A 27,182-nucleotide genomic window follows, 5' to 3' on the forward strand; every position below is an offset into this window, starting at 1 on the left:
GCATGTAAGGCTAGTAATAATTAGATAGAGTGGCAATGTGGCATCATCAAGCCACATGAACATAGTATATTATTTGCAAAACATGCATAAACGTATTTTCTGGATAGATGTCTTCCAAATTCATTGATTACAAAGTTTTTACCAACAGCTCCAAACTATGCACAACATAAATAAACACCCAATAAAATAAACTGAGTGTCAAAGGACCAACTCAACCAAAAGCTTAAGCTGATGGTTGAGGCCTCAGGAATAGATTTATACTCTATCATGCCCCCTCACGCAAGGGCCCTTTGGGCTTGAAGTGTGGATGCAGCACAGGTCTCCCTCTTACCTGGCGCTAAATATTTCACTTAGCAATGAGGTGGCGATGAGATTCGAACCCGTGACCTTTATGTCACACTGGCTCTGATATCATGTCAAAGGACCAACTCAACCAAAAGCTTAAGCTGATGGTTTAGGCCCCAGGAATAGATTTATATTCTATCACTGAGTACCCATTCATAATGCTCTTCAGCACCTCTCAGGCTAACTCTGCCTTTCTGGTGTACTGAGGTTAATTCATCCTCTGGCTAGTGTTCCACTCAATAGCACATTGCCTAATATTTTCGCTGTATATTGGGGGGAAGCATTTATCAGCGTCCATCAATGGGCATTCATGTATGAGCAAATCTTTAGGAGGATTTGGGCAGCATAAAGCATAACCTGCTGGACACATGCGGGACAGGCGAGGCAGTTGGCTAAAATGGAGTCTCGTCAATTCCGGGAGCTTGATCAACTTATTACATCCTGATACATATTCTTCATTGAGATCGTCAGTAAATATTTCTTCCAGTTTACGAGCCCTACGCAAGAAAATGTCCCTAAGTTCTGGAAGACTTTGAGCAACAGAGAGTGGAAACACGGTTTTTAATTTTTCACATTTGTATACAGCGAGATACATCAAACAAGGGAAGCATGTAGCTGAGTTGTTCTCATGTAGTTGAGTAGAATCTTGGTCTCTTGCAGGTTCAATTAGATTTTCCAATTCGTTGCAGTTGGCAACCTTTAGAGTTTCGAGGGAGCCTAGCGCTTGAGCAATGTTACGCGGAAATAGACTCTTGGAGAGGGCCACCGAATCTTTCACTGTGATGTGGCGAAGCTGAGATAAGTTCACTAACTGACACAAGGTCGTTATGTTGGGGAGAATAAATCTAAGGTACCTTCCCAAGTCATCAGAATAATAAACATATGTCTTGCAGTTTTCAATAGTCACCTGAGTCGGCTGTACAAATGATGCACAGTCCAAGACGTAATCCAGTGGGCAGATGCTGGAGAAGCAACCAACTTTTTTGAGTACCATTCTCTTCAGCAAAGGAAGCGTAATGATGTTCTTGATGTTTGTTGACTTCCTTAATTCTGATCTTATATCATCACCAAATATGTGTTCTAGCTCAGAGAAGTTGACAACCTTTAGCGATTTTAGGTTTGGGAGATTTTGAGCCACCGAGAGAGGAAATAGATTTTTGATGGACGCACAATCCTTTAAATATATTTCAGCAAGGTTGCATAAATTGAGAAAATGTGTGTGCCCCTTCCATAGATGCTTTAGACGGGGCATGTCAACCACTTCCATCTTCTTTAACTGTGTGAAGACTTGCTGTTGAGCTTCTTTAACATCAAGTAGTGCTTCTTCCAGATGGAAACTGCATGTTTCAATGTCCATCATCCACGGTCCTTCCTGATATTATCCAAGGGCTCTTAGTACATATATTATACAACTTATACTATAAAAGTCATTGACTACTAACTAGATTTTCATGTCAACTTTATGTATTTAGATCAGTTAACTTGATGGTGTGGCATCTTTATTACTTCTCACTAAGGACTATAAGTGCATCAACCTTGTTGGAGAAAGCATCCATGGAGCTCTATTTAATTCGGTTGCTCCTAAGTCATCAGAATTCAGAGGTCCATTGTTAGTCTCCTAGTTCAGAAAGCATCCATGGAGCCATTAAGTCTCCTAGTTCGATTTCCTTCTTGTTATGAGCATGATGAATAAGTTAGTGTATTTTGTTGTTGTTATTAACAGAGTGTTAGTTTGATTTATGTAATCAGTTAATTTCTTAGCTTAAGATGTAATGGAGACACATTGAGCATGAGGATTGTTAAACATTATAGCATACTTTTCCTATGTGGGCAAGCAGGTTGTTTGTGTGTCCCAGAATTGATTAACCTATGTTTGATTTAAAGTAAATTTTCACATAACTTGTATAAAATGGATGTACTGTAGACATCAGAGTTTAATCACCCCAAATTACAAAGAAAAATCTGTCATTTATAAAGTTGACTTTATGTGATTTGAAGTGGTTATATAACACTGCTTATTTAATGTCCTGGGGGGACGTGGTGGAAGGCAGGAGGTGAGGGAGATGGTGGTGGTGGTGGTGGCGGCGGCGGTAGCCAGGTAGGCAAGAGGTGAGGTGGATGGTGTTGATTTAAGAAAAAAATTAAGGAAGGTTATAAATGTAATTGCATTGTTTTTTGGGCGATTTTAAGTAATTGTTGGGCGATGTATAGAAGTTCAGATTGAGCATAAGTAGCTAAGTCATGGAGCGCCAAGATAGGGCTGATGATTGTACTAGCGAAGAACGTGCAAAGCGGGGCTTGTTCCACTTAGCATGGATCGTGTGAAATGGCAGCCAAGCATCCTCATCAACTTCCTTGATTCTAGGGAGCTTGGACGTGCATTATGGAGCAGCTATTACTCTTCAAACTGGCGAGCAAACAAAGCTGGAATTGGCGCCTCGAAAATAGGATCGGAGGCTTATACAGTTATACTTAGTTGCCTTTTTTGTGGCTGTTAGTTTAAACGTGTGTTAGTGCCGTTGTTAGAGGCCTTATTACATGTATATAATCAGACTCACAGATGATAATTGTATATAATCAGCAATCAAATTACAATTACATATATAATTTGAATTTGAACTGTTATATAGACATTTTCACATCATTATTATAAACAACTTAAACCAAGGTTTTAATTTTTTTTTACTAATATTAGTGATATGTCACATGCAATTATGCATATACAATCTATCAACCTTATGTTCACCAAAAAAAAAAAAACTATAAAACTTATATGTTGAAGAATATTCTTATTCTTATATTATTTTTCAGGTTGAGCATGCAAAGAAGGTTTTTGTGAGTATAAAGAGTGTCACATAGGATAATAAATCTTTTATACTTAGCGAACTAAATATAAATAAAAAACTACACAAACTAAATTTGATTTAATTTTTATAAATATCTCTGCACCTCAGAGGTTCACACTTCACAGCTATTAGCCATACCAAGGAAGGGATGTGTCATATGCGTACCTGATATTTAAGGCTTATTGCAAATACCGAAAGAGATGAGATTATCTTTAGATGCCAATTAAATGGCACGAGACGAACTAGTTTTGGGAGTTTCCAAAGAACCAAAAAATCCAGATTCTTCCATTCAATTTTCGCTGTCTTTGCAACAATTCCCTCCTCATCTACGAATACTTGCTCTAGATTATCACAGTATGCTATAGTAAAACTTTTAAGTTTCGGAAGACCATGGGCAACAAAAGATATTGGCAGGACACTCTTCAAATTGTCACAAAATTCAACTCTGATGATCTTCATTTCTTTGAAGCTATCTTGCATACCCGTCGAAGCTTCACATGATTTATCGTCTCGCGCGATAATTGTTTCTAACGCTTTGCAGTGCATGATCTGAAGCGCTTCTAATTTGACTAAGCTCTTGGTGAGAGTGGATGTGAAAAGACTCGTCAATCTATCACATTCATACAGTCTAATGTATTTAAGACGAGACAGGTTGATCAACTCCCTGGTCCCCTTCCATATATATGCCAAATTGGATAAGTGGTTCAGATTCAAGCCTTTGAGATTGGGAAAATACGGCAGTTGTACGTCACTTGCAGGTTCAATTAGATTTTCCACTTCGTTGCAGTTATCAACCTGTAGAATTTCAAGGGAGCCTAGAGCTTGAGCAACGTGATGCGGAAACAGACTTTTAGAGACGGTCACCGTATTTTTCACTGTTATGTGGTGAAGCTTGGATAACATGACTAACTGACACAAGGTCGTTATGTTGGGGAGAGTAAATGTACAGTAGCTTCGCCGTTCATCAGTATAATCAACATGTGTCTTACAGTTCTCAATAGTCACCTTAGTCGGCTGTACTACAAATGACTGACAGCTCAAAACGTGATCCGGTGGGAAGATGCTGGAGAAGCAACCAACTTCTTTGAGTACCATTCTCTTCAGCAATGGACGCGTAACGATGCTGTTGACGATTTCCAAGTTTGGCATGTCACCTACTTGCATCTCCTTTAACTGTGTGAGGATTTGCCGTTTAACATTGGGTGGAAAATTCTCAAATCCAATTAAAATTAAGTCAAGAGTTTTCCCTAATGAGTATATTGGGTAAGCATCGCAAGAACAGTTCGCTAAAGGGGCATACCCTTTATTTTCTTCCCCATATTTCTTTAAAATCTCTTGTATTCTACTTTATCCATAATAAAGCAAAAATAGCAATGGTTAGAAATTTCTAGAATCCAATAAAAAGCAAGTTAAAGTTTTCACTAAGGAATACTCCCTCACTAATTTTTTATCTTTCCTACTTTGACTTTACACATTTTCCAATACACTTATTCTACATTAAATATTTTTCATTATATATTAGTAAAAATTATAATAATTGAATATTAATAAAGTACTCATTTAGACGAATCAAACAAGACTACACATGACTATATTTTTTTTCTTATATATTGAAAAAACTCTAAAAGAGTCTAAGTGAGAAAGATACAAAAATACAAAAGGGAATATCTTGTGAAAGCATCCCACACAAAGATTTCAGCATTTTGAGAAGGAAAATATACTAAATCTATAAATTTGGGTTTATGGAATTGGTGGGATACATTTGATAAAAAAAACTAATATGAACCCGATGCACACTAATTAGTGTGCACCCGATCCATATCACGTGAGTTTAGGATAGTGTGTATTGATGTGATATAGTGTATGTTAAAATGATATAGTGTATGTCAAAATGATATAGTGTACCTATGTATAATATAGTATATCTATTTTTAATATAGTGTACCTATGTATAATATGGTATATCTATTTTTGATATAGTGTATCTATTTTTGATATAGTGTATGTTTCTGTAATGTGTTTAAGTAAATATTTTCCTATAGGATATAGTGTACCTAGTTATGATATAGTGTTCCTATAGGATATAGTGTACCTAATTATGATATAGTGTAAATAGTTATGATATAGTGTATCTATTTTTGATATATAGTATATCTATTTTTGATATAGTGTATCTATTTTTTATATAGTGTATGTTTCTGTAATGTGTTTTCGGTCACATGCCTGGGCCTAGTCCACACTATTTTTAGTGTGAACCGGATCCATGCAAGACGGAATGTATATTTGATTAGTTATTTGTAAATTTTAATTAATTTCAATCTAAAAAATACTTCGTAGATATTCACTTAAAAGTGAAGTACTAATAGACTAGTTAATTAAGATATAAATTTAGGAAAAATTTATATGAAAATAAAAAAGGTGAAGTATTAATGGCTATGGTGGAAAGTGATGAGGAAAGATGACAAGATGAGGGTTAGGGAAAAGTGGCCATATAAGTCAAGGTGAAGGAACGAAAGATAAATTTTAAAAACTTGTTACTCGTCCCAAAAATACATTACTAAAATTCAACCTTTTAACCTCTAATATTTAGGGCCCTTTTAATTATCACTAGCCCAAATCAATCTTTCTGCTTTTAAATCATAGCAATAAGAATACATACAATTTTTTCAAAAGCCCTTATTTTTTTGGGGTCCTGCGGGCTGCGCGGTCAAGCACCCCAAGGAGGCTTACCCCCACCCTTGATGTTTAGCAAAATTAAACTTAGCCGAAAAAAGTTCCGCAATTGCATAAAACTAAAGTTTAATTTCTTCGATCTTATTTCTCATGCTTACCCTAATTTCTCTAGCTTAGTGTTTTAAATTTGATAATACCCTCTAAAAATCTCCAAACCTAATTTAAGTTGAATTGTTGTATATGTTGAGGAAAATGAAGGCAATGAAAATTCATGAAAAATTGAAATTTTTACAGAACGTGGGAATTTATTCACCCACCCCTCCCCCTTCAAAATTCCCGAATTAATTCATGAGAATTACAAATTCCTTGATGTAAACCAAATACATTGAGTCCATTTCTTAGGAATTACATAAGGAAAATAACTTCCTAAGAAATGAAACTTTCTATAGAAACTAGATTCCCATGTATGCCAATCCATAATCCAATTATAATTACATATTTTGAATTATTCTATCTTTCATATCATAATAAACAATTAAACTTCTGCTTTTCAATTAAATAGATCTATAAAAAAACATTTCTAACCCTAACTTTAATTTCTACCTTTAATATTTCATTTGTGAATTATTTGAAACTAATACCAAAATTTATAATTCCATATTTTCAAATATTCATTTTTAATTAGTATTCATGCGTTGTAATATTAATGTTAATTATCCACTTATGAATTATTCTGTGAGTTTTTTCATAAGTTGTACAGTGTTAATGTTAATTACTCATCCATTATTGAATTATTGATGGCAATGTTAATTGCATGACTGATATGAATTTTTTTGAATTATTCATGATGTATTAATCTCCCCACCATCTCGCCTACAGATTCAGTCATGCTTTGTATGCCCTTTTCTGACGAGGAAATCGAAGCTGCAATGTTTGATATTGCTAATAATAAATCCCCAGGGTTAGATGGGTTCCCGGCGGAATTCTTTAAGACCTACTAGAATGTGATTGGACCGCAAGTCATTGCTGCATTCAATAGATTTTTCTCTTCTTGCTATCTCCTGAAAGAATGGAATCAAACACTACTTGTTCTTATTCCCAAGTGTGACCCACCAGAGGAGGTCAATCATCTTCGCCCAATTAGTCTGTGTAATGTGATTTACAAATGTATTTCGAAATGTCTGTCAAGCGCCTGCAGCCGCTACTTCCCCAACTCATTGATAATGTTCAGAATGCTTTCATCCCGGGGCGTCAGATGGAGGATAATATTCTTATCTCTCACGAATTACTTCATGTGCAAAACAAGCAACGCTCTGGTACTCGTTATATTGCAGCTCTTAAGTTGGATATGAACAAAGCTTATGACCGTGTTAAGTGGACTTTCATTCTCAAAATTCTAAGGGCTACGGCTTTCCCGAAGAATGGATTCAAATGATTCACCAATGCATCTCTACGGTCTCGTAAAAAATCCTCATTAGTGGGGTGGCTACTAATCCATTTAGCCCTACTTGTGGCCTTCGACAAGGGGACCCTTTATCCCCATACTTGTTTCTATTCTGTATGGATATTTTCTCTCGTATGATATCGCTGGCCACTGATATTCGGAGTTTCCAAGGCATTCACATTAGAAGGCAAGGCCCGGTTATCTCCCACCTTTTCTTTGCAGATGATGCTATGTTATTCTTCCATCCCTCGATAGCTGTGTGTTCTTCTATTAAGGATCTCATCGATCGTTTTTGCCTCATCTCGGGTCAAGTTGTGAATCTTCGTAAGTCTTTCATCAAATTCAGTCCAAATATTCCTAGCGACATACAAAGTCGTTTTGAAAGTATCCTACACATGTAGTCTAAAGACGCAAAGGGTACCTATTTGGGAATTTCGGTCGATATCCAGCACACAAGGGTGCAACACTTCACGCCTTTTCTGGACCGCATCTCTCAACAGATCTCACAATGGAAAAATCGCAATCTCTCTCAATCGATCAAGCTTATTATCATTAACTCAATCTTGCTAGCTTCCATAATGCATCACCTCAAAGTTTTCCGTATTCTGGTAACCATTGGCAACAAAATTGATGCCCTGCTAGGCCGTTTCTTTTGGACTAATCAACATAATAAGGGTATTCAGTGGCGGAAGCAATCTGTCCTTCATCAACCTCGGGGTATGGGAGGGCTCGGCATCCGTAGTGTTCGGTTTATGAATGAGGCCCTTCTCATGAAACAGGTTTGGCGCATTCACAAAAAGCCTCACCATTTAGAATTAGTTTGTGCGCAACGTCAACCATGCCTAGTAACCTCTCTTGGGGGGCTAAGGGATTATGCCATGCTCGCCATGCTCTTCGCCGACACTGTGTTCAGAAAATTGGGGATGGGACAGCGGTCCTCGCAGCTCGGGACCGCTGGGTCCATGGACATGTACCGGTCTTCAGGGACGCTATTCCATTAACTTCGGCTCGGTCGATGAAAGTGGCAGACTTTATTCTCCCTCAGAGCCAAGGATGGAATCAAACAAGATTTTTGCTTATTTTGACACTCCTAGTGCATAGCAAATTTTGGGCCTGGAACTCCCACAATTGTCACAATGTAGCGACGCTCTCTATTGGCCTCTAACGGCCTCAGGCGAGTACTCTTCCAAAACAGGGTACCATATTAGTTTACAATCCCAACAACATAATATTTATAGCATGACAAGTCCGAATCAATCTCGTTTCTTCCGCATTATCTGGAATTTGAACATCATGCCCAAATGGCGCCTTTTTCTATGGAAGCTCTGGCATAATACCCTAGCCTCTAAAGGTAATCTTTTGAAAAGGGGCATCACTTTGCAGCCCTCTTTGTCCTATCTGCTTGGACGACACAGAAGACCTTAACCATCTTTTCCGCCACTGCCCCCTTGCCTTGGGTCCACGCTGTTGCAGCCAGTGTCGAACCTTATTCGGTTTTCCGCTTGGCTTCAACTTCATATAATTTACCTATATAACAAAGAGGGAAGCGCTGGTCCCTCCATTCCACGGCTCATCAGTGTGCTTTGGGCCATTTGGAAGACCAGGAACAACCAAGTCTTCAATAATATACGAGCTACAATGCAACAGTTTACTTTGCAGATGGATAAGGGATTGTCTGAACAGACGCAATTTAGTTCGCCCTGTCCTGCTCCAAGGCCCAACTACGTTACGAACGGGTACCCCCCGGGATTCCTCTCTGCTTCCTTTGGACACCGGTTGTGGTTCGGATCCGGAGGTGATAATTCGAGTAGATGGCTCTTGGCACAAGCGATCCAATAAGGCAGCCTTAGCCTGGATAGCTCTTCATGTTAATTCCAATACTACCTCTGAGTACGTCGTTTGCCTACGAACGGGATCCACTCTTCAGGTGAAAGCCATGGCCGTCTTGTCTGCTTTCCGGTGGGCACACGCTTCCCAAGTTGCTAAGATCTCTTTGTTTTCGGATTTCGAAGTTCTTGTTCGTACCCTTGTCTCACCTTCCTACGACGATATCTCGATCTTCCACACTATTCAGGATATTCGGAGGCTAGCTCACACCTTCCAGGGCTGCCGCATACTCAAAGTGTCTCGCCAGGAGGTGGCATCAGCCCACAACTTGGCCAAGCGATGTTGGATGACTCATTTCCCTTTCACTTACCATTAGTTTTTCTTGTACTTTTTTGGTTTTTGTTTCTTCAGTTGTAATCTTGTCTTTTCTGTAAGTTTTTCCCGTTGTAAAAAAAAAAATGCTATATATACATATACATACTTTCTTGTTTGTAAGTTAACAATGTATTTCTTGTTAGATGATCCATAATTATTGAGTTTTATTATAAATAACTTTCTTGTTAGATAATGTTGATTATTCATGAGTACTTTTATAATTTATGCGTACCTTTTTCATGTATGACTAAACTTAGAGTTCAGTCAAATGTTTAAAGTTATAATTATGTTGAATCATGTGATGTATGAATGTTGAGTTTTATTTTATCATGAGATCATCTTGTATAGATCTTTCTTCGTGAAATATTTTGTGTTTATAATGATGTACCTTACTTTAGTACAAAAAAAAGAACATTCATCAATCATGGGTTGCTTATATGTAAGTCCCTACTGAAATACCATCTTTAATGACATCTTGTAAGACCCTTTAGTGACAAATTCTAAAACGACTTTTATTAATATGAGGACAAACTATCTTAAGGGACGGATTCCTGAAGTAGTTGCACATGCCAAACTACCATTTTGCGGTTTGGAGAGTTCTACCAGTTGGTTCATTTGGTGCCCTAGCGGAGCTAACAGTAGGGACAGATTTCCAATAGTACCAAAGCAAGAGGGTGACCATACTTAGAGGTCGTTTGATTCATCTCAAATTTCATTGGAATTTGGATTTCCTAGAAATTATAAAATAGGATAGTTGTTTGATATGCAGGAAATATGGGATTCATGGAATATAAAATTTCTAAAGAATGGAAATTTCTATGTAGTGTAGGAAATTAATCACCAATCCTCCTTGGTGATTAGAAATTTTTGTGTCAATTGCAAATTTCTATGCTCAACCAAATTCCCAAAGCTATTTTCTAGGAAATAAACAAAAGAATTTACTTCCTGTGAAATAGGACTTTCCATGGAAATTAAGTTCCAACGTTAACCAAATGAGGCCTTAGCTTAGGGATGGAAATCCGAGAGAAGGATTCTCGACATGGATCAAGGATAATGTAAGTTGCGATCCACATGCGTTCAACTAATACGTTAACAATTATTAAAACTATTTGTTTTTGAAAATGACATTTGTCTATATTGTCTCCTTCACCTATATCTTTTTTCATGAAGTGTAGATTTTTGTGTTGTCGTGGCCCATGTTTTGCTCTTCAATTTGGTTTTCCTTAAATTCTTATTATGTTCCTCTAATTAACCCTAAATTAGGAGTGTTGCTGGTTACTCTCCACTGACGGTTATTATATTTGTCTTTTTTTTTCTAGATATTTTATGGTGAAGTTATTTATATTGCTTTAGATGGACGTTCTCTCATTTTAAAAGTTGTTAATTAATATTTATTTCCTATTTGTAAATTGACAACATATTTCTTAAAATCGTCCTAAATTGCTTTCATGGTTGTTGTCATTAGGTTGTCCAAGCCTTCAAATTTGCTATATTAATTGTTGTCTAGACAACCTAATCCTAGAAGACGAATCAACCCATGAACATTAGAATGCAACAGCTTGGTGCTTAGCGAAGGCAATTGAAAGTACAAAAATGTTAAATTTGCAAAGAAAGTTATCATTATCCTATACCGTTTTGATGATGAAAAGTAAACTTAGTTCCTTATTAATTTGTTAAGAATGTGTAAATCAAAAGGAGAGTTACTAAAATTTAGAGTTGGAATACGTTGGAACAAGTCCCCGAGTTGGAAGTTTGGAACAGGATGCAATCCCATGTTCAGTGGAATATCATGTTTTTGAAAGTGCAAGTTCAAGTAAATTTATATGAAGACCTAGTTCATGTACTAAGAAGATCTAGTTACTATGAAGACCAAGATCATTGAGGAAGATGTCAAAAACATGTTTGATTATTGTTATAAGTTCCAAGAGTTTAGAACTTGCGAAGAAGAAGTTTCATCAGAGCATACATGAATACCAAAAGTTAAGCGTTTAATTTTTAGGAAATTGGGAACAAAAGAAACACACGAATGAAATTGGAAATAATTTCTAAGTTTCTATATATAAATAAACATTTAATTGTACAAAAGAGTTCTTGGTCAAAAAAAAAAAAAAGAGACTATGATCAAGGGGATCATAGTTTAGGATTGAACATCAATAAGGCATGTAGCAATTAATGTTAAGTATGACTTGAAATCTTGCGAATGGCATAAGGCTGACTTTGAATGAATATATCTCTCAATTTATAAATGGTTTTTAGGTGATTCAAATTGGAGGTGATAGCTTGTTCAAAGAGCTTTCCAACGATAGGTGATATGCCCAATTTCGCTGAGAAACGAGAAAGTTATGACCTTTACGAAGAACTGACGAAACTGTTTTGTCCCGGCCCCGATCGGGCGGATTTCGCCCGACCCAATCGGGCGGTGAACGGTTTTGTGCGCTGAACGCGTTTTTCGATATTTTTTCGTTTTTTAAGTTATCTTTTAGGCTTTGTACGGGTTCCTTATGATTATAAAAGGGCTCTTAGTGTTTATTATTACTAACACAACTTATGAAACACTTTTAGCCTCTAGATTTAGGACTCCTTGTATTATTCTCTCTGATTTTCTCCATTATAGTGAAGAAGCTCTAATCCCCACCTGTGGATGTAGGTCAAATTTGACTGAACCACGTAAATCCTTGTGTTCTTTGTTTGTTCATCTTTATTATTTTCTCACCTTTATTATTTCATTGATTTTCTGTTCCGCATTAATCAAACTGCAACACCATATTTCCTAACAAACTGGTATCAAGAGCTTGGTTGTTTAAGATCTTAGGTGTTTATAGAAAAAGTGATTTTTTGATTATATCAATGAAATTCGATATTGTGAAATTTGATAGACAAGTAAATTTTGGCCTATGGCAATTAAAGATGAAAGCCATGCATCCTGGTTCAAAGTGGCTGTTACAAGGGTCTGGTAGGTGTATCTAGAAAGCCTTCGGATATGACGAATGATCAGTGGGAGAAGATAGATTTGAAGACACTCTCAGCGATTCATTTAAGTCTTTCTAATGAAGTTTTGAGAGAGGTTGCGAAAGAGACAACTGCTGCGGGTTTGTGGTTGAAGTTGGAGTCACTTTATATGACAAAGTCTGTGACGAACCGTCTATTGCTAAAATCTAGACTTCATGATCTCAGTCTAAAAGAAGGTAAACCGGTTGAGTCTCATTTAGATGAATTCTTCTCTATAATTATGGATTTGCAAAACATCGATGTTGAGATCGATGATGAGGATATGGCTATTAGGTTGTTGTGTTCTTTACCACCTTCGTATAAGCACTTTCGAGATACCTTATTATATGGTAAAGATGATTTGAGTTTGCAGGATGTTAAGGAGGCCTTAACTCAGAGAGATTTAATTGACAATAAATTGATTAATAAATCTAATAATTCTGCTCACAAAATGCTTTGGTTGCTCATGGTGGAAAGAATTTCGGCAAAATCTGTAACTATTGTCATGTGAAGGTCATATTAAATCTGAGTGTTGGAAATTAAAGAAGAAAAATGGAGAAAGGTCCAATGAGGATCGATCTGCAAATATTGCCGACGCTGTTTCTGATGATGATCTTGCACTTTAGGGTTACAAGATTTGGGGTAGCGGTTTCTACGATCTCTTTATGTTTGGTGCCCTTTTTTGAGATCTCTTGGTAAAACGAGAAACTGTGTGCATTTTGCTATGGAGTCTATGATAGATTGTTTTTGCGTTCGTAATAAAGTAACAATCTTGGTTATGCATTAGATTTTGTTCTAGTTATGCTATTTCTTATCTCAAATTTGGTACGTTTGTGTTTATTAAGTACTATTGCAATTTAGAAATTATTGTTGTCATTCAGTTTCTAGAATTGCTTTGAGTTTGTTTTGAGATGAAGAAGTGTTTGAAGAGAGTTTGGTCAATTTGAGGAAGCATGCTTAGCATTGGTGACTTTATATTCTCGATCTAGGCCATGTGATGGTGTTGTATACGGATTTTTGTGTTCGAAGACGCATCGGTACACAAGTTATAGAAGATGTCAGTTTTCTGGATTGCCTACAATGGGTAGATTTATGAAATTTTGTTTAAGGTGGAGGTTCTATGGTGTTTTGTTGAGCATCACTTCTTGGTTCAAGGTGAAGTTACCTTGTTTGATCGGTTTCAAGTCAAGGTGGAGATTTGTTAATTATGACTTGAAATCTTGTGAATGGCATAAGGCTGACTTTGAATGCACATATCTCTCAATCTATAAATGGTTTTGATGTGATTCAAATTGGAGGTGATAGCTTGTTCAAAGAGCTTTCCAACGATAGGTCATATGCCCAATTTCGCTGAGAAACGAGAAAGTTATGACTGTTTTACGAAGAACTGACGAAACTGTTTCGTCCCGGGCCCGATCGGGCAGATTTCGCTCGACCCAATCGGACGGTGCGCGGTTTTGTGCGCTGAACGCGTTTTTCGATATTTTTTTCGTTTTTTAAGTTATCTTTTAGGGTTTGTACGAGTTCCTTATGATTATAAAAGGGCTCTTAGTGTTTATTATTAACACAACTTATGAAATACTTTTAGCCTCTAGATTTAGGACTCCTTGTATTATTCTCTCTGATTTTCTCCATTATAGTGAAGAAGCTCTTATCCCCCACCTGTGGACGTAGGTCAAATTTGACTGAACCACGTAAATCCTTGTGTTCTTTATTTGTTTATCTTTATTATTTTCTCACCTTTATTATTTCATTGATTTTCTGTTCCGCATTAATCAAACTGTAACACCCTATTTCCTAACAATTAATTTTATTTAAAAGCTCATACAGAATAAAATTCTTTTCAGTTTAGTATCGTATTATGGCTAGATTTTCTAACACAGTTATGATCAACCTTAATTTTTCTTTTAAAGAGTTTTAATCAAAAACTATGCACCACTCAGGTTCAGAGCTATATAGCATAAATGAGCAAGGGATATGTCACACACGTACCTGTTTTCTCAGGTTTCTTGATTGTTCTGAAAGAAATGAGATCTTTGGATGCCAATTAAATGGAACAAGACTAACTAGTCTTGGGAGATTCCAGTGCTTCAAATATTGCAGATCCTTCAACTCAATAATCGCTGTCTTTGACACAATTCCCTTCTGGTCTACGAAAACTTGATCCAGATTAGCACATTTATCTATATGTAACCTTTCGAGTTTTGGAAGACCATGGGTAATGAAAGATATTGGCAGGACACTCTTCAAATTGTTACAAGAGAGTATTTCGATGATCTTGATTTCTTTGAAGCTATCTTGCATACCCGTCGAAACTTCACACGAGTCAACATCTCGCACGATAATTGTTTCTAAAGCTTTGCAACTTTTGATCTGAAGCTTTTGTAATCTGACTAAGCTCTTGGCAACAGCGGACGTAAAAAGAGTCGTCAAGTTATCACATTTATACAGATAAATGCTTTCAAGTCTGTGCAGCAGCCAATGATAATTTGGCCATATGCTCTTCAGTTTAGGTAACCATTTTAAGTGTAACTCAACCAACTTTGAGAGTAGGCCATCGCACTTCCGATTGTGAATGTCAAGAAGTGGGAAGATTTCTTCCATCTCAGCACATAAAGAGATCTTTAAAGTAACAAGAGACTCGAGGCTTCTGAGGATAGCTTTAACAAATGTTGTTGAAGATCCAACTTCCCCTTCCTCGTCAACGGGCTCTTTCCATTTCTACACAAATTTCAATATACCACGTTTCTATTGTTATAAATAATCTGGAGAATTCTGGCATAGTATTTTAGCTTAGCAACGCCATAACTAAAATCTGGATATTGAAGATAACCATAAGAATGCTAGACTTTTTATTTATTTTTGTTTTGAGTTCGTATTGTGTCGGACTCGTCCGACACAATATTCTCGTCCGACCACTTCAGTTAGAAGCACTTGTGCTTCAGTTAGACGCACTTGGGTTTCAGTTGGTCTTTATTTTTTTTTCAGGTAGTCTTCATTTTTTTTTAGGTAGTCTTCATTTTTTTTCAGGTAGTCTTCTTTTTTTTTTCAGTTGGTTTCAATTTTTTTTCAATTAGTCTTTATTTTTTTCAGGTAGTCTTCAAATTTTTTTCAGTTAGTGTTAATTTTTTTTCAGTTAGTCTTCATTAACTTAGGTATAAATGAAAGTAATTTACCATATCAAGTATCTTCTGTCTCCACTTTCAAGCAAGAGCATTCTCTACCCAATCTTCAACTCGCTTAACTCCATTACCACATTCTTCTCCATTTCTATCCAATTATCATACTGATTGCTAATCTTGTTAACTTTGCAACCTCAAACATACACCCTATAGGATGGAGGGTATCCCTTGGTTTAGCCATAGTTCCAGCCTTACTATTGTTACTTGGCGCGATTATCATAACCGAAACTCCTACATCGAGAGAAATCGAGTTGACGAAGGTCGAAAAGTGCTGAAAAAGATAAGGGGAATCGACGATGTTGAGACTGAGCTTCAACAGATAATAGAGGCACAAATATGTATGAAAATGTCGGCGAGGGGACTTCTTCATATGCAAGGGAAGAAGAAAAGAAAGTAAAGGAGAGGAGAAATGAAGAACACATATGAGAAGAAAAGGCAGGAGAGAGAAAATTTTTGAGGGAGGAGGGAAGAAGAACACAGGTGCCCCGTCCGACGGAACCTATTGGATCAGACGGTCTGACCCAATAGCTTCACTTTTGTTTTTTGAGGAAATGCTAGATGTATCTATCTAGATATATCATGAATTATGTATTGAAAGGGACAAAGCTAAGAGTAGAAATCTCCAGAATCATGGAACATCTAAGTCACGTGCAGATTCACCATTTAACCAGTATAAAAAAAAAAGGGCTTACGACCTATACCATTTTGGATATATGTTCCTCTACAGCCAGAGGCGGACCTATTAAGGGTCCTGCGTGGCACGTGCCCCACCAAAAAGAAATCGAATTTTTTTTACTTTTAATGTCAAGCAGATTTTTACAATAGGTTAAAATTGCATATAATGAAACTTGGTCCAGTGGTCTCCTAGTAACTTGTAATGGCTAGCTGTTGCCACGGTCGCGGGTTCGACTCCCTTACACGTAATTTTTGCTTTCTTTTCTTTCTTATTTGCTTAATACCTTTTGTTTTGTTTTTCTTTTTCTTTTTTACTTCTTACTCTTTCTCTTCTTTATTTTAGCATTTTTTTTCTTCTCCATTTTGAATCTTCATTTCATATTTTAAATAGTATCCATCTCCCTGAATTCTAGCTCTAATTTTAACCATTTTTTTTGTTTGTGATATAACGATTACTTTTTGTTTTGATTTCTATTACATTAAATGAATTTATATCAGCTTCTTATAATCTTTAGTAACAAATTGAAATAAAAGTTGCATCTGTTGATGAATGTGAAAGTCAATATGTAAGATATACTAAAAATGGAGATAGTATTGAATACTTAATATTATTTATTAAGGTTGTGAAAATTAAAGTGTTGCATTGTTTTAAAATATGATATTATGATTTTTCTTTTGTAATTTGATGCCCCACCAAATTCGAAATCCTGGATCCGCTCCTGGACTACAACTCTACGTTGATGTTTATAAAGCTACTTTAATTTTGTTTGCTTTGTTATATGTTTGGTTGTATTAGTACTATGCTATGGCCATGTTTGGTAAATGAATTTTTCATTGGCTTTTGGCTTTTAGCTTTTCAATTTGGTCAAACAGTCAAAAAAAGTGTTTGGTTATTGACTTTTTGATTGGCTAAAAAGCTGGCTATTAAGCCAAAATAAAAAAGCTGTCTGGAGCAGCTTTTTGAATTTGCTTTTGACTTGTTGGCCCCCAAACTCTCTAATAAACAGCCAACAGCCACACTTAATTTTGCCAAACACTTTTGTAAACAGCTGGCTTAAACAACCAACTTAAAAAACCAATACATACAGCCAGTCAAACATGTCAACTAAACCAGCCAAAAGCCAACAGCCAACAGCCAACAGCCAACAACCGATTGCCAAATAACCCCATTCCTTTTTTAATTAATACAATTTTCTCATTGTAAAAAAAAATAGAGAGACAAAAAAATTATAGAGCACCATTTGCTTTAGGATAAATGGGAGATTGTTGGAGTACTATGATCAAGTGCATAAACAATAAAGTTATAAATTTATCAAGTACTTCCTCCGTTCTTTATCTATTGCAATAATGGGGTTGGACACTGTTATTAAGAAAATAAAAATAGCAAGGTAAAGTAAGGGTGATATTGTCAACTAATTAGTTAGTCACAAACTTTATATGAGTCGGGCCACACCTTCAACTAATAGTGTGGCCACCCCCTTCCTCTCACTACCCCTCCCCTTCTCTCACGCACGCCTCCTCTTCTCTCATTTTTTTAAAACTCTTTCTTTTTTCTTTTTTTTTTCACTTTGATGTGTCTTTTATTTTTTCTATTTTTTTGCCTCATTTTCTCTCTCCTCTTATTTCCCCTATTTCTTTTTCCTATTTTCTCTCTCCTCTTATTTCCTCTAGAATTTTACCATCAATTCTCTTCCCCTTCTCTCACCCCCCCTTCTCTCATTTTTTTAAAATTCTTTCTTTTTTCTTTTTTTTTTCTCTTTGATGTGTCTATCATTTTTCCTATTTTTTTGCCTCATCTTCTCTCTCCTCTTATTTCCCCTATTTTTTTTCCCTATTTTCTCTCTCCTCTTATTTCCTCTAGAATTTTACCATTAACACATTGATAAATAAGGACGTGGTCAGCTAATAATAAGTCCAAGCTAGGCCATATAATGATGCTCGTGTCCCCTTTAAAAAAAGCCCAAGCGTGAATCCGTTTTTGAATAACCTTACCAGAATGTACATGTAACCCTTATTATTTGTAACCTTATTTTATGATACGAGGAACCCATTACTTCATAATAAGTAACTATTATTATTTGTACCCTTATTTTATCATACAAGTAACCCATTTATTCTACAAGTATTCCTTATATATTTTTCAAATGACCCATTATTATATTATAAAAGTAACCTCATTAGTTAACAAAAGTAACCCTAATTACATGTTTGAGTAACCTTATTTATTTTTTCGAGTAACCTCGTATGTTCGCAGAAGTAGGTGCTACTTTTATAATTATAAGGGGTTATTTTTATTGAAATTAGAGGTTATTTTTTAATTATAAAGGGGTTACTTTTACAGTAAATAGAGGTTACTTTTTGTAATTATAAGTGATTACTTTTGTAATTATAAAGGATTACTTCTATAGTGAATAGGGGTTACTTTTTGTAACTATAAGATGTTACTTTTACTGAAAGTATATGTTAGTTTTTGTAACTATATGGCGGTTACATTTACTATAAATAGGGGTTGCTTTTTACTATAAATAGGAGTTACTTTTACTGAAAGTGTAGATTACTTTTTATTATAACTAGGGATTACTTTTATTGAAACTAGATGTTACTTTTTGTAATTATAAGGGGTTACTTTTAATAAAAACTAGAGGTTACTTTTTACGAGGAACCCATTACTTCATAATAAGTAACTATTATTATTTGTACCCTTATTTTATCATACAAGTAACCCATTTATTCTACAAGTAACCCTCATATATTTTTCAAATGACCCATTATATTATAAAAGTAACCTCATTAGTTAATAAAAATAACCTTAATTATTTGTTCGAGTAACCTCATATGTTTGCAAAAGTAACTCTAATTATTATATAATAGCTTAAAATGTTTATAGAAAGTAATCATAATAATAAGAAAGGTATAAGTAACACATTAATTAGTTCATAAAAAGTATCCCATTATATATTTAAAGTAATCTGATTTATTCATATAAAGTAAAACGCGTTGCTTTTCAATGCTAAGGTGTTACTTTTAGTGAATTAGAGATTACTTTACTGAATGCTAAGAGGTTATTTTACTGACACTAGAGATTACTTTATATAATGCTAAGGGTTTACTTTTACTGAAAATATAAGTTACTTTTTGTAACTGTAAGGGGGTTACTTTTACTATAAATAGGGGTTACTTTTACGATAATTAGGAGTTACTTTTACTGAAAGTATAAGTTACTTTTTGTAACTGTAAGGGGATTACTTTTACTATAACTAGGGGTTACTTTTTGTAATGTTAAGGAGTTACTTCTAATAAAAGTAGGTGTTACTTTTGTAATTATAAGGAGTTATTTTTATTGAAACTAGGGATTACTTTTTAATTATAAGGGGTTACTTCTACAGTAAATAGAGGTTACTTTTAGTAATGATAAGGGGTTACTTTTTAAAACACTTCCTCTCACTCCCTTGAATCTCCACTCTCTCTAAAAGAATTATCAAAATACAACTATGGCGGCGGCATGAAGTTGATCTCCAAGCTATCAAAATGCAATGGGGGAAGAAAATTGGAGATATATACTTAGACAGTATGGATCCAGAACTTTTAGTTGCTTACTTCAACCAATTGTTGCGGATTCTGATCTCGATTACATTGGAATTCGTCGTCTTCTCCTTCATCAGAAGGCTTAATCTTGTGTTCGATTTTTTTTTTCATTTCAGGGGAGATCTTGCGATGTGCGCGGTCGTGACTCTCTCTCCTCTCTGTTTAACATTGACGATGATGTTGAGGAGGAGGAAGACGATGTTGTTTCGGTTGAAGATTGTGAAGGTGGTGAGTGGAGACCATGAATGATGGCAATTCATGTCAAGCAACTTGTGAAGGAGGATCGAAGAGGAATTGGGGTGGGAGGAGAGAGAAAGTGAAAAATGTGAGGGGGAAGAGAAATTGGGCGGGGAAGAAGGAAGAGCTACAGTTAACGTGGCCACACAGTTTGGGTTCCTTGTGGCGTGTTGCACAAAAAACGCATGGGTAATAATTAATGATAGTTTTAGTAAGGTAAAGCAAGGGTAATATTGTCAACTAAAGTTAATTTTTTTAGCCAAAAATAACTTTGTTGCAACAGATCTCTATTATATAAGCCAAGGGGTGAGCTACGGTGTTCTCCTATAAAATTACTTCTACCCTTCACTTATCAAAAAATGTCAATTATAAAATATTCAATTCCTTCTGATCTATATTAATGTGTAATAACTAATAAGGAAACTTAAAATTGCCTAACTTATGATCAAATGTAATGTACACATAATATATTTCCCAAAAAAAAATGCTTAAAAAGAGATATTTTTCATTGAAAATTAAACTAATCTAAGTAAACCAATTCCAAATAATTAAAAAGTAAGAACTTACAAAGTTTCTTTCTAACTAAACTTCTATTTGCAATCAAAATTTCAAAGAACATACATTATTAACATAAACATACCCAAAAAAAAAGGAGGACAATCTCATTTTTTCATTTTTTGCCTTTTCTAATTGTCTTATGTGTCGATTAGGATAATTTATCATTTCATTTATTTAAAGGATCATAGTGGTCGTTTGTGTTAGTTGGGATAATAAGGCACTATTTTAAAATTAACGCACGCATCGCGTGCAATATAAAGCTAGTATGAAACTACCATAAGTAGTCATTGTTGCAATAGATTAAGAATGGAGGAAGTATATCAGATATAGTATAGGTAGTTATGATACTTAGAGACTGATCTTGACTTCTATTATTAATACTTCCTTCGTAACAAAATAAGTGCAACAATTGTCATTTTGGGATAACGCAAAAAATACAAAATTTGGAAACTTACTTCTTTTAGTAAAAACAATTCAACAAAATTACAGAATTGTCATTACTTTATAAATATAAACTCTAATAATAGCATCCCTAATACGCATTAAAATTAAACTAAAGATCATTACAACTTAATTATAAGATCACACAAGTCACTACCCCCCTCATCACCAACACATCATTCCCCACTCATCAGTCATCACCACCACCCTCGACCTCGTTTCCATCAGTTTTGCTTATCACACCACCCACTCACGACCACCACCACCACGAAAACCTTTTCCCCTAACCACCTATCTTAGATTGGGTTTTGTTGTGTTTTGTGTTTGCTCGAATTTTGCTCCAATTATTCGCTGTGAATTTTGCTCGAATTTCGAATTTACTAGGTTGGGTTTTGAATTTACTGGATCAGGTTTTGATTTTGGGGTTAGATTTGAAACTTTGTTGTTAGCTTTGTGAGTGCGTAGCGGAAACAAATTAAAGATGTACTTAGAGATTGAGATAAATAAATAGAGTTGAAAATATATGGCAAGAAAAGTAGTAAAAGATGAACACACAATTTAACGTGGGAAAAATCCTCAAATAGAGGCAAAAAACCCACGGACGACAAGTACCTAAAATCCACTATATGAAATAAGAGAGTACAAGAACCCTAAATATTATTAGGGTGAGTATACAATAAAACTCTCACTATAGTAAGAAACTCACAAAAGAGTATTACAAAGAAAATTAGTGGATTAATTATATAAGGTGGGTTAGAAACAAAGATGGTTAATAATTGTAGGAAGGCTTGCTTATGTATGATTTTTGGATTTGTGGGTGTTGGTTGATCATCCCCAAAGTGTGCCCAACACTCTTATTTATAGTGTCAATGACGGTGGACAGATATCTAGAAATTAGGGTTGTTCAGAGTGCGGTCTGGACCGCACCAAACCGCAACCCAAACCGTTTTTTCGCGGTTTGGGTTGGTTTGCGGTTATAAAATTGCGGTTTGGGTTATGATTTCAAGCAAACCGCGGTTTGCAGTTTGGGTAGGGTTTTAATTTTTATAAACCAAAACCGCACCGCAAACCGCAATTTTATATATATTAAAAAAAAAAAATACACTTGCCAAGGTGGCATACAAATATAAAACTGAAAAAAGAAGTTTGAGGTAAAGAACTTTGACACTTTTGATAAATCATATTTATGTTTAATTATAAAGTCAACTTCATATCTATTTGGACTCTTATTAACAATTTTTTTTACTCTTAGATTAAGAAATTAATGTCGCGGAGGAAAAAATGGTGAAACCGCAAACCAAACCGCACCAAACCGTTTTGCGCGGTTTGGTTTGGGTTGGTTTGGGCCAAAAGTGCGGTGCGGTTTGGGTTAGAAAAATGACAAACCGTATATTTGCTGTTTGGGTTGGGTTACATCCCAAACCGCACCAACCCAAACCGCGAACACCCCTACTAGAAATTACCACATGCTCCTAGATTTGCTAACTTTACATTTTAAGCTTGATGAATATGCCAGCATGGTTCAAATTATTCTAGAGAAATCATGAATGATCTCCAAGTTTAGGCAGCACTTAGAGAAATATCTCTTGATATTTAAGTGATAATATAGGCCTAATGGAATTTGGGCCAAGAAACCCAACATTTGTATTTTTTATTTTCTTTTTCTGTTTTTTTTGCTCCAATTTGAGTTATTGTTGCTCGATTTCTTCTTTTGATTGTGATTCAAACTTTCTAGGGTATTCGAAGAGATAGTCAAAGTTATATATGTAAATTGTATCAAAAGTAAAAAAAAAAAAAAAGGTCATCTAAAAAAACCAAGGAAATACGTCCTAATAATGTAAGTTAAATGCACAAACAATATATCTTTTGTATTAGAGGTGATTATGGGTCCGGCTTTGGCCAAAAAAAGTGGCCCATTTCGGGCCAAAGCCTCAGGGCGAAGTTCCTGCGAAAAAACCCGCTAATTCAGGCGGGGTCATGCAGACTTTTCGGACCATGCCGAAAATTAGCCTAAATTTTCATATTCAACTAGCTAGTGGCCCGATTTTTTTACCCAAAAAACCGGGCCGTATGGTGGGTCGAAAAATAGCTTCGAAATTCTGCCCATTTTTTGGCCGGGATGGTTTGGGCCAGTCATATCGGGCCCATGTTAATCACCTCTAATCTATAGAAATATATTAAAAGGCGTGCGTGACAATGTATACATGCCACGTGGCACCTCTTTAACTCCACTAGAACTGTCCAATGTATACACAAGTCATGTTAATTATCAAAAGTAAAATTAGCTTGCAACAAGATTTGAACCTGTGACCTCTTACTATTATACATGACACAATTACCATCTCAACTAACTTTTAATCATGCTTTAAGTGCCCACATTATTATATTTATACTTTTTATATCTTGAGTATTTCTTAATATATATTAATGGGAATAATTGAAAAAAAATGTATACCAAATTCGAAAAACAATAGCAACTCGGAGCAACGCCCGAGCCCAAATACTAGTATAATAATTAAAAGGCGCGCGTGATAATGTATATACACGCCACGTGGCACCTCTGTTACTCTACGAGAATTGTCCAATGTGTACATAAGTCATGTCAATTAACAAAAGTAAAATTAGCTTGCAACAAAAAAAAAAAAAGCCCAATTCGGGCCCAAGCGTCGGGTCGAAATTTCCGCGAAAAAACTCGCTAATTCAGGCGGGGTCATGCAGGCTTTTCTGACCAGGATGAAATTTAGCCTAAATTTTCATATTCAACTAGCTAGTGGCCCGGTTTTTTTTACCGAAAATCGGGTCATGTCCGACCGTTGGCCGAAAATAGAGCCCAAATTCCGCCCATTTTTTGGGCCGAGCTGGGTCGGGCCTATGTTAATCACCTCTAATTTATACAAATATATTAAAAGGTGTACGTGACAATATATTCACGCTACGTGGCACCTCTGTTACTCTATTAGAAGTGTCCAATGTGTACATAAGTCATGTCAGTTAACAAAAGTAAAATTAACTTGTAGCAAGACTTGAACATGTGACCTCTTGCTATTATACATAACACAATTACCATCTCAACCAACTTTTAATCATGCTCCAAGCGTCCATATTATTATATTTGTACCTTTTGAATGTTGAGTGTTGAGATATTCTTGTGATCTTATAGATTGATTTGTTATGATTTGATATTCCTATCTTTTAGGAAAGCTGCTTATCTTTTTTGTATTGCCTCCCTATTAATATACAGGGATTGTATTACGTTAAACATAATAACAAATCATATCTTTTCCTCTCTCCACATTCTATCATGGTATCAAAGCAGGTTATGCAAACCACCATCTAAACCTTAAATTTTTTTTTTCTAAAACCGAGTCGCTATGGCCGGCGAGGCTGCTCCTCCGCCACCGCCACCAAAAACCGACTCTTCTTCTCCTTTTTTCCTCGGCCCTCAAGATCGGCCAGGCGATTTTCTTACTCCTACTCGTCTTCGTCACGATAATTATGCGGATTGGGCTTCTAATATTCAGTTAGCCTTAGTTGCTCGACGTAAATTTGGCTTTGTTGATGGCACCATTTCTGCGCCTATCTCCCCTTGCACAGAAAGTGATTGGCTCACTATTCAGGCCATGCTCGTTTCCTGGATCACCAACACCATCACACCTGAGGTAAAGAGTACATTAACTAAATTTCGTGATCCCAAACGTTTATGGGATCACCTTCGTCAGCGTTTTTCTATTATTGTTAATGGCCCTCGTATTCAACAAATAAAATCATCTATTGCCCGTTGTGAACAAACCCGTACCATGTCTATTTCGACTTATTTCGGTCAATTAAATGCCTTGTGGGAGGAACTTTCTCTTCTTGAACCTATCATCACATATTCTTGTTGTTCTAACTGTAATGCGGGGGACCTTCATAATCAACATCGAGAAACTTCTAGATTGCATGAGTTTTTGATGGGTTTGAATCCTGATTTATATGCTAATTTGCGTTCCAACATACTATCCATGGACCCTTTACCCACTCTTGATAGGGCCTACCATCTCGCCATCCAGGATGAACGGGTGCGTGCCTCCCTTCCTGCCCTCCTTGACAAACCCACCGATGCCCTCGGTTTTTCTGTCCGTGGCCCATCTCCTGCTGGTCGTGGGTCGTCTAAGTCTGTGTGTGGCAGTGTCATAAAACCAGCCATGAAACTACTGCTTGTTGGGCTCGCCTCACCTGCACACATTGTAAAAAGAAAGGTCATGGGGCATCACATTGTTATGAGTTACACGGGTATCCCCCAGAGCGTAATAAAGGTGCTGGACGCGGCAAGCCGCCCGCTCGAGCCAACGCCGTCACAGCCGGCCCGGTCCCTGCCTCCTCTTCCGCGGCTGATGTCTCGGCTGCCCCTATTTTTAGCCCCGAGCAGTGGAAAGCTCTTGCGGGTCTCTTTGGTAATGCTCCTGTGTCCTCTAACAGGTTGAATGGTACGTTTGATAACTCTTTATGGATTATAGATACTGGTGCTACTCATCATGTTACTGGTAATAATTCTTGCTTATTTGATGTAAAATATTTTGATTGTCCTGTTGGCCTTCCCAATGGTGCTTCTGTTGTTTCCACCATGGTTGGTTCCGTTTGCTTGACGTCTCATATTACTCTTAAGAATGTTCTTTTTGTTCCAAATTTGAACTGCAATTTACTTTCTGTATCGCAACTTAGCGACGATTTATAGTGTGATGTTCAATTTACTTCTTCTTCGTGTGTTATACAGGACCCCATGAAGGCGCTGATTGGAACGCGGATTAGGAAGGATGACTTATACTACTTTACCGGCACTGACTCCATCAACACTGTCTCTGTTTCCGCTGCTACCTCCTCTCTGGACCTTTGGCACTGCCGTTTGGGTCATCCCTCTGAAAAAGTCGTAAAATTACTCCCTCATCTCTGTAATCATAAGGGTCATTTAGATCCCCATTGTGAGATTTTTTTTCGTTCTAAACATTCCAGACACAAATTTCCTTCTAGTGACACTCGTGCTTCTCGTATTTTTGAGAAAATTCATTGTGATCTATGGGGCCCATATAGACATGTTTCGTCTAGTGGTGCTCGTTATTTTCTAACAATTGTTGATGATTATTCTAGAGCTGTATGGACATATCTTTTGATTGATAAGTTGGAGGTTTTTGATGTTTTTATGTCCTTTGTTGCTATGGTTGAACGTCAATTTTCACAAACTATTAAACTTGTCCAAAGTGATAACGGAACTGAATTCAATTGCCTCCTTGACTATTTCTCTGCTACTGGCATTATTTTTCAAACATCTTGTGTGGGTACTCCGGAACAAAATGGGAGGGTAGAACGTAAACATCAACATATCTTAAATGTCGCCCGTGCCTTACGTTTTCAAGCCCACTTACCTATATATTTTTGGGGGGAATCTGTTCTTGCTGCAGCTCATCTTATCAATCGGACTCCATCTCTCTTACTCAATGGCAAGTCTCCTTTTGAATGTTTATTTGGTCGAGTTCCTGCATATGATGCACTTCGTGTCTTTAGTTGTCTTGCTTTTGCTCATAATCAAAAAACTAAAGGGGATAAATTTGCTAGTCGTAGCCGTAAATGTCTTTTTGTGGGCTATCCTTTTGGTAAAAAGGGGTGGAAGTTGTATGATCTTGACACTTGTTAATTTTTTGTCTCTAGAGATGTTAAGTTCTTTGAGGCTACTTTCCCATTTTTGTCCCCTGACGATGTTAATATAGCTCCACAAGAAATGTTTTCTGACACCCCCTACATCTACTATGATTTTGATGACTTTGAGGTTGATGTTCCACCACAAAAATCTGCCCCCTCATCCTCTACTACTTCCCCCGCTCCGCCTACTCTCTCGGCCCCGCCACCTCCGTCTGCCCAGCCCTCGCCAGCTGCTCCACAAAACTCCCCGCCTTTGTCTTCGGCCAAATCCACAAATTCTTCCTCTCCCTCGCCTCCTAGCGCGCGCCCACAACCTGTCGTGGGCCCAGATTC

At 36.5% G+C, this 27,182-nt stretch overlaps 1 protein-coding gene across 1 annotated transcript in view; it reads right to left on the reverse strand.

Moving 5' to 3' along the window:
- Window positions 1–374: 374 nt before the first annotated feature.
- Window positions 375–27,182, reverse strand: part of LOC104891662 (uncharacterized) — a 37,941-nt gene continuing 11,133 nt past the window's right edge. The window contains exons 3-5 of the mRNA XM_048641707.2: window positions 14,491–15,219; window positions 3,357–3,986; window positions 375–1,717 (exon numbers count right to left, since the gene is read on the reverse strand). Coding sequence (XP_048497664.2) covers window positions 554–1,717; window positions 3,357–3,986; window positions 14,491–15,219 — 2,523 coding nt within the window. The 3' untranslated portion in view covers window positions 375–553. The remainder of the gene's footprint in view (window positions 1,718–3,356; window positions 3,987–14,490; window positions 15,220–27,182) is intronic.

This window comes from Beta vulgaris, chromosome 4 (assembly GCF_026745355.1).
Source record: "Beta vulgaris subsp. vulgaris cultivar EL10 chromosome 4, EL10.2, whole genome shotgun sequence".
NCBI classification, from domain to species: domain Eukaryota; kingdom Viridiplantae; phylum Streptophyta; class Magnoliopsida; order Caryophyllales; family Amaranthaceae; genus Beta; species Beta vulgaris.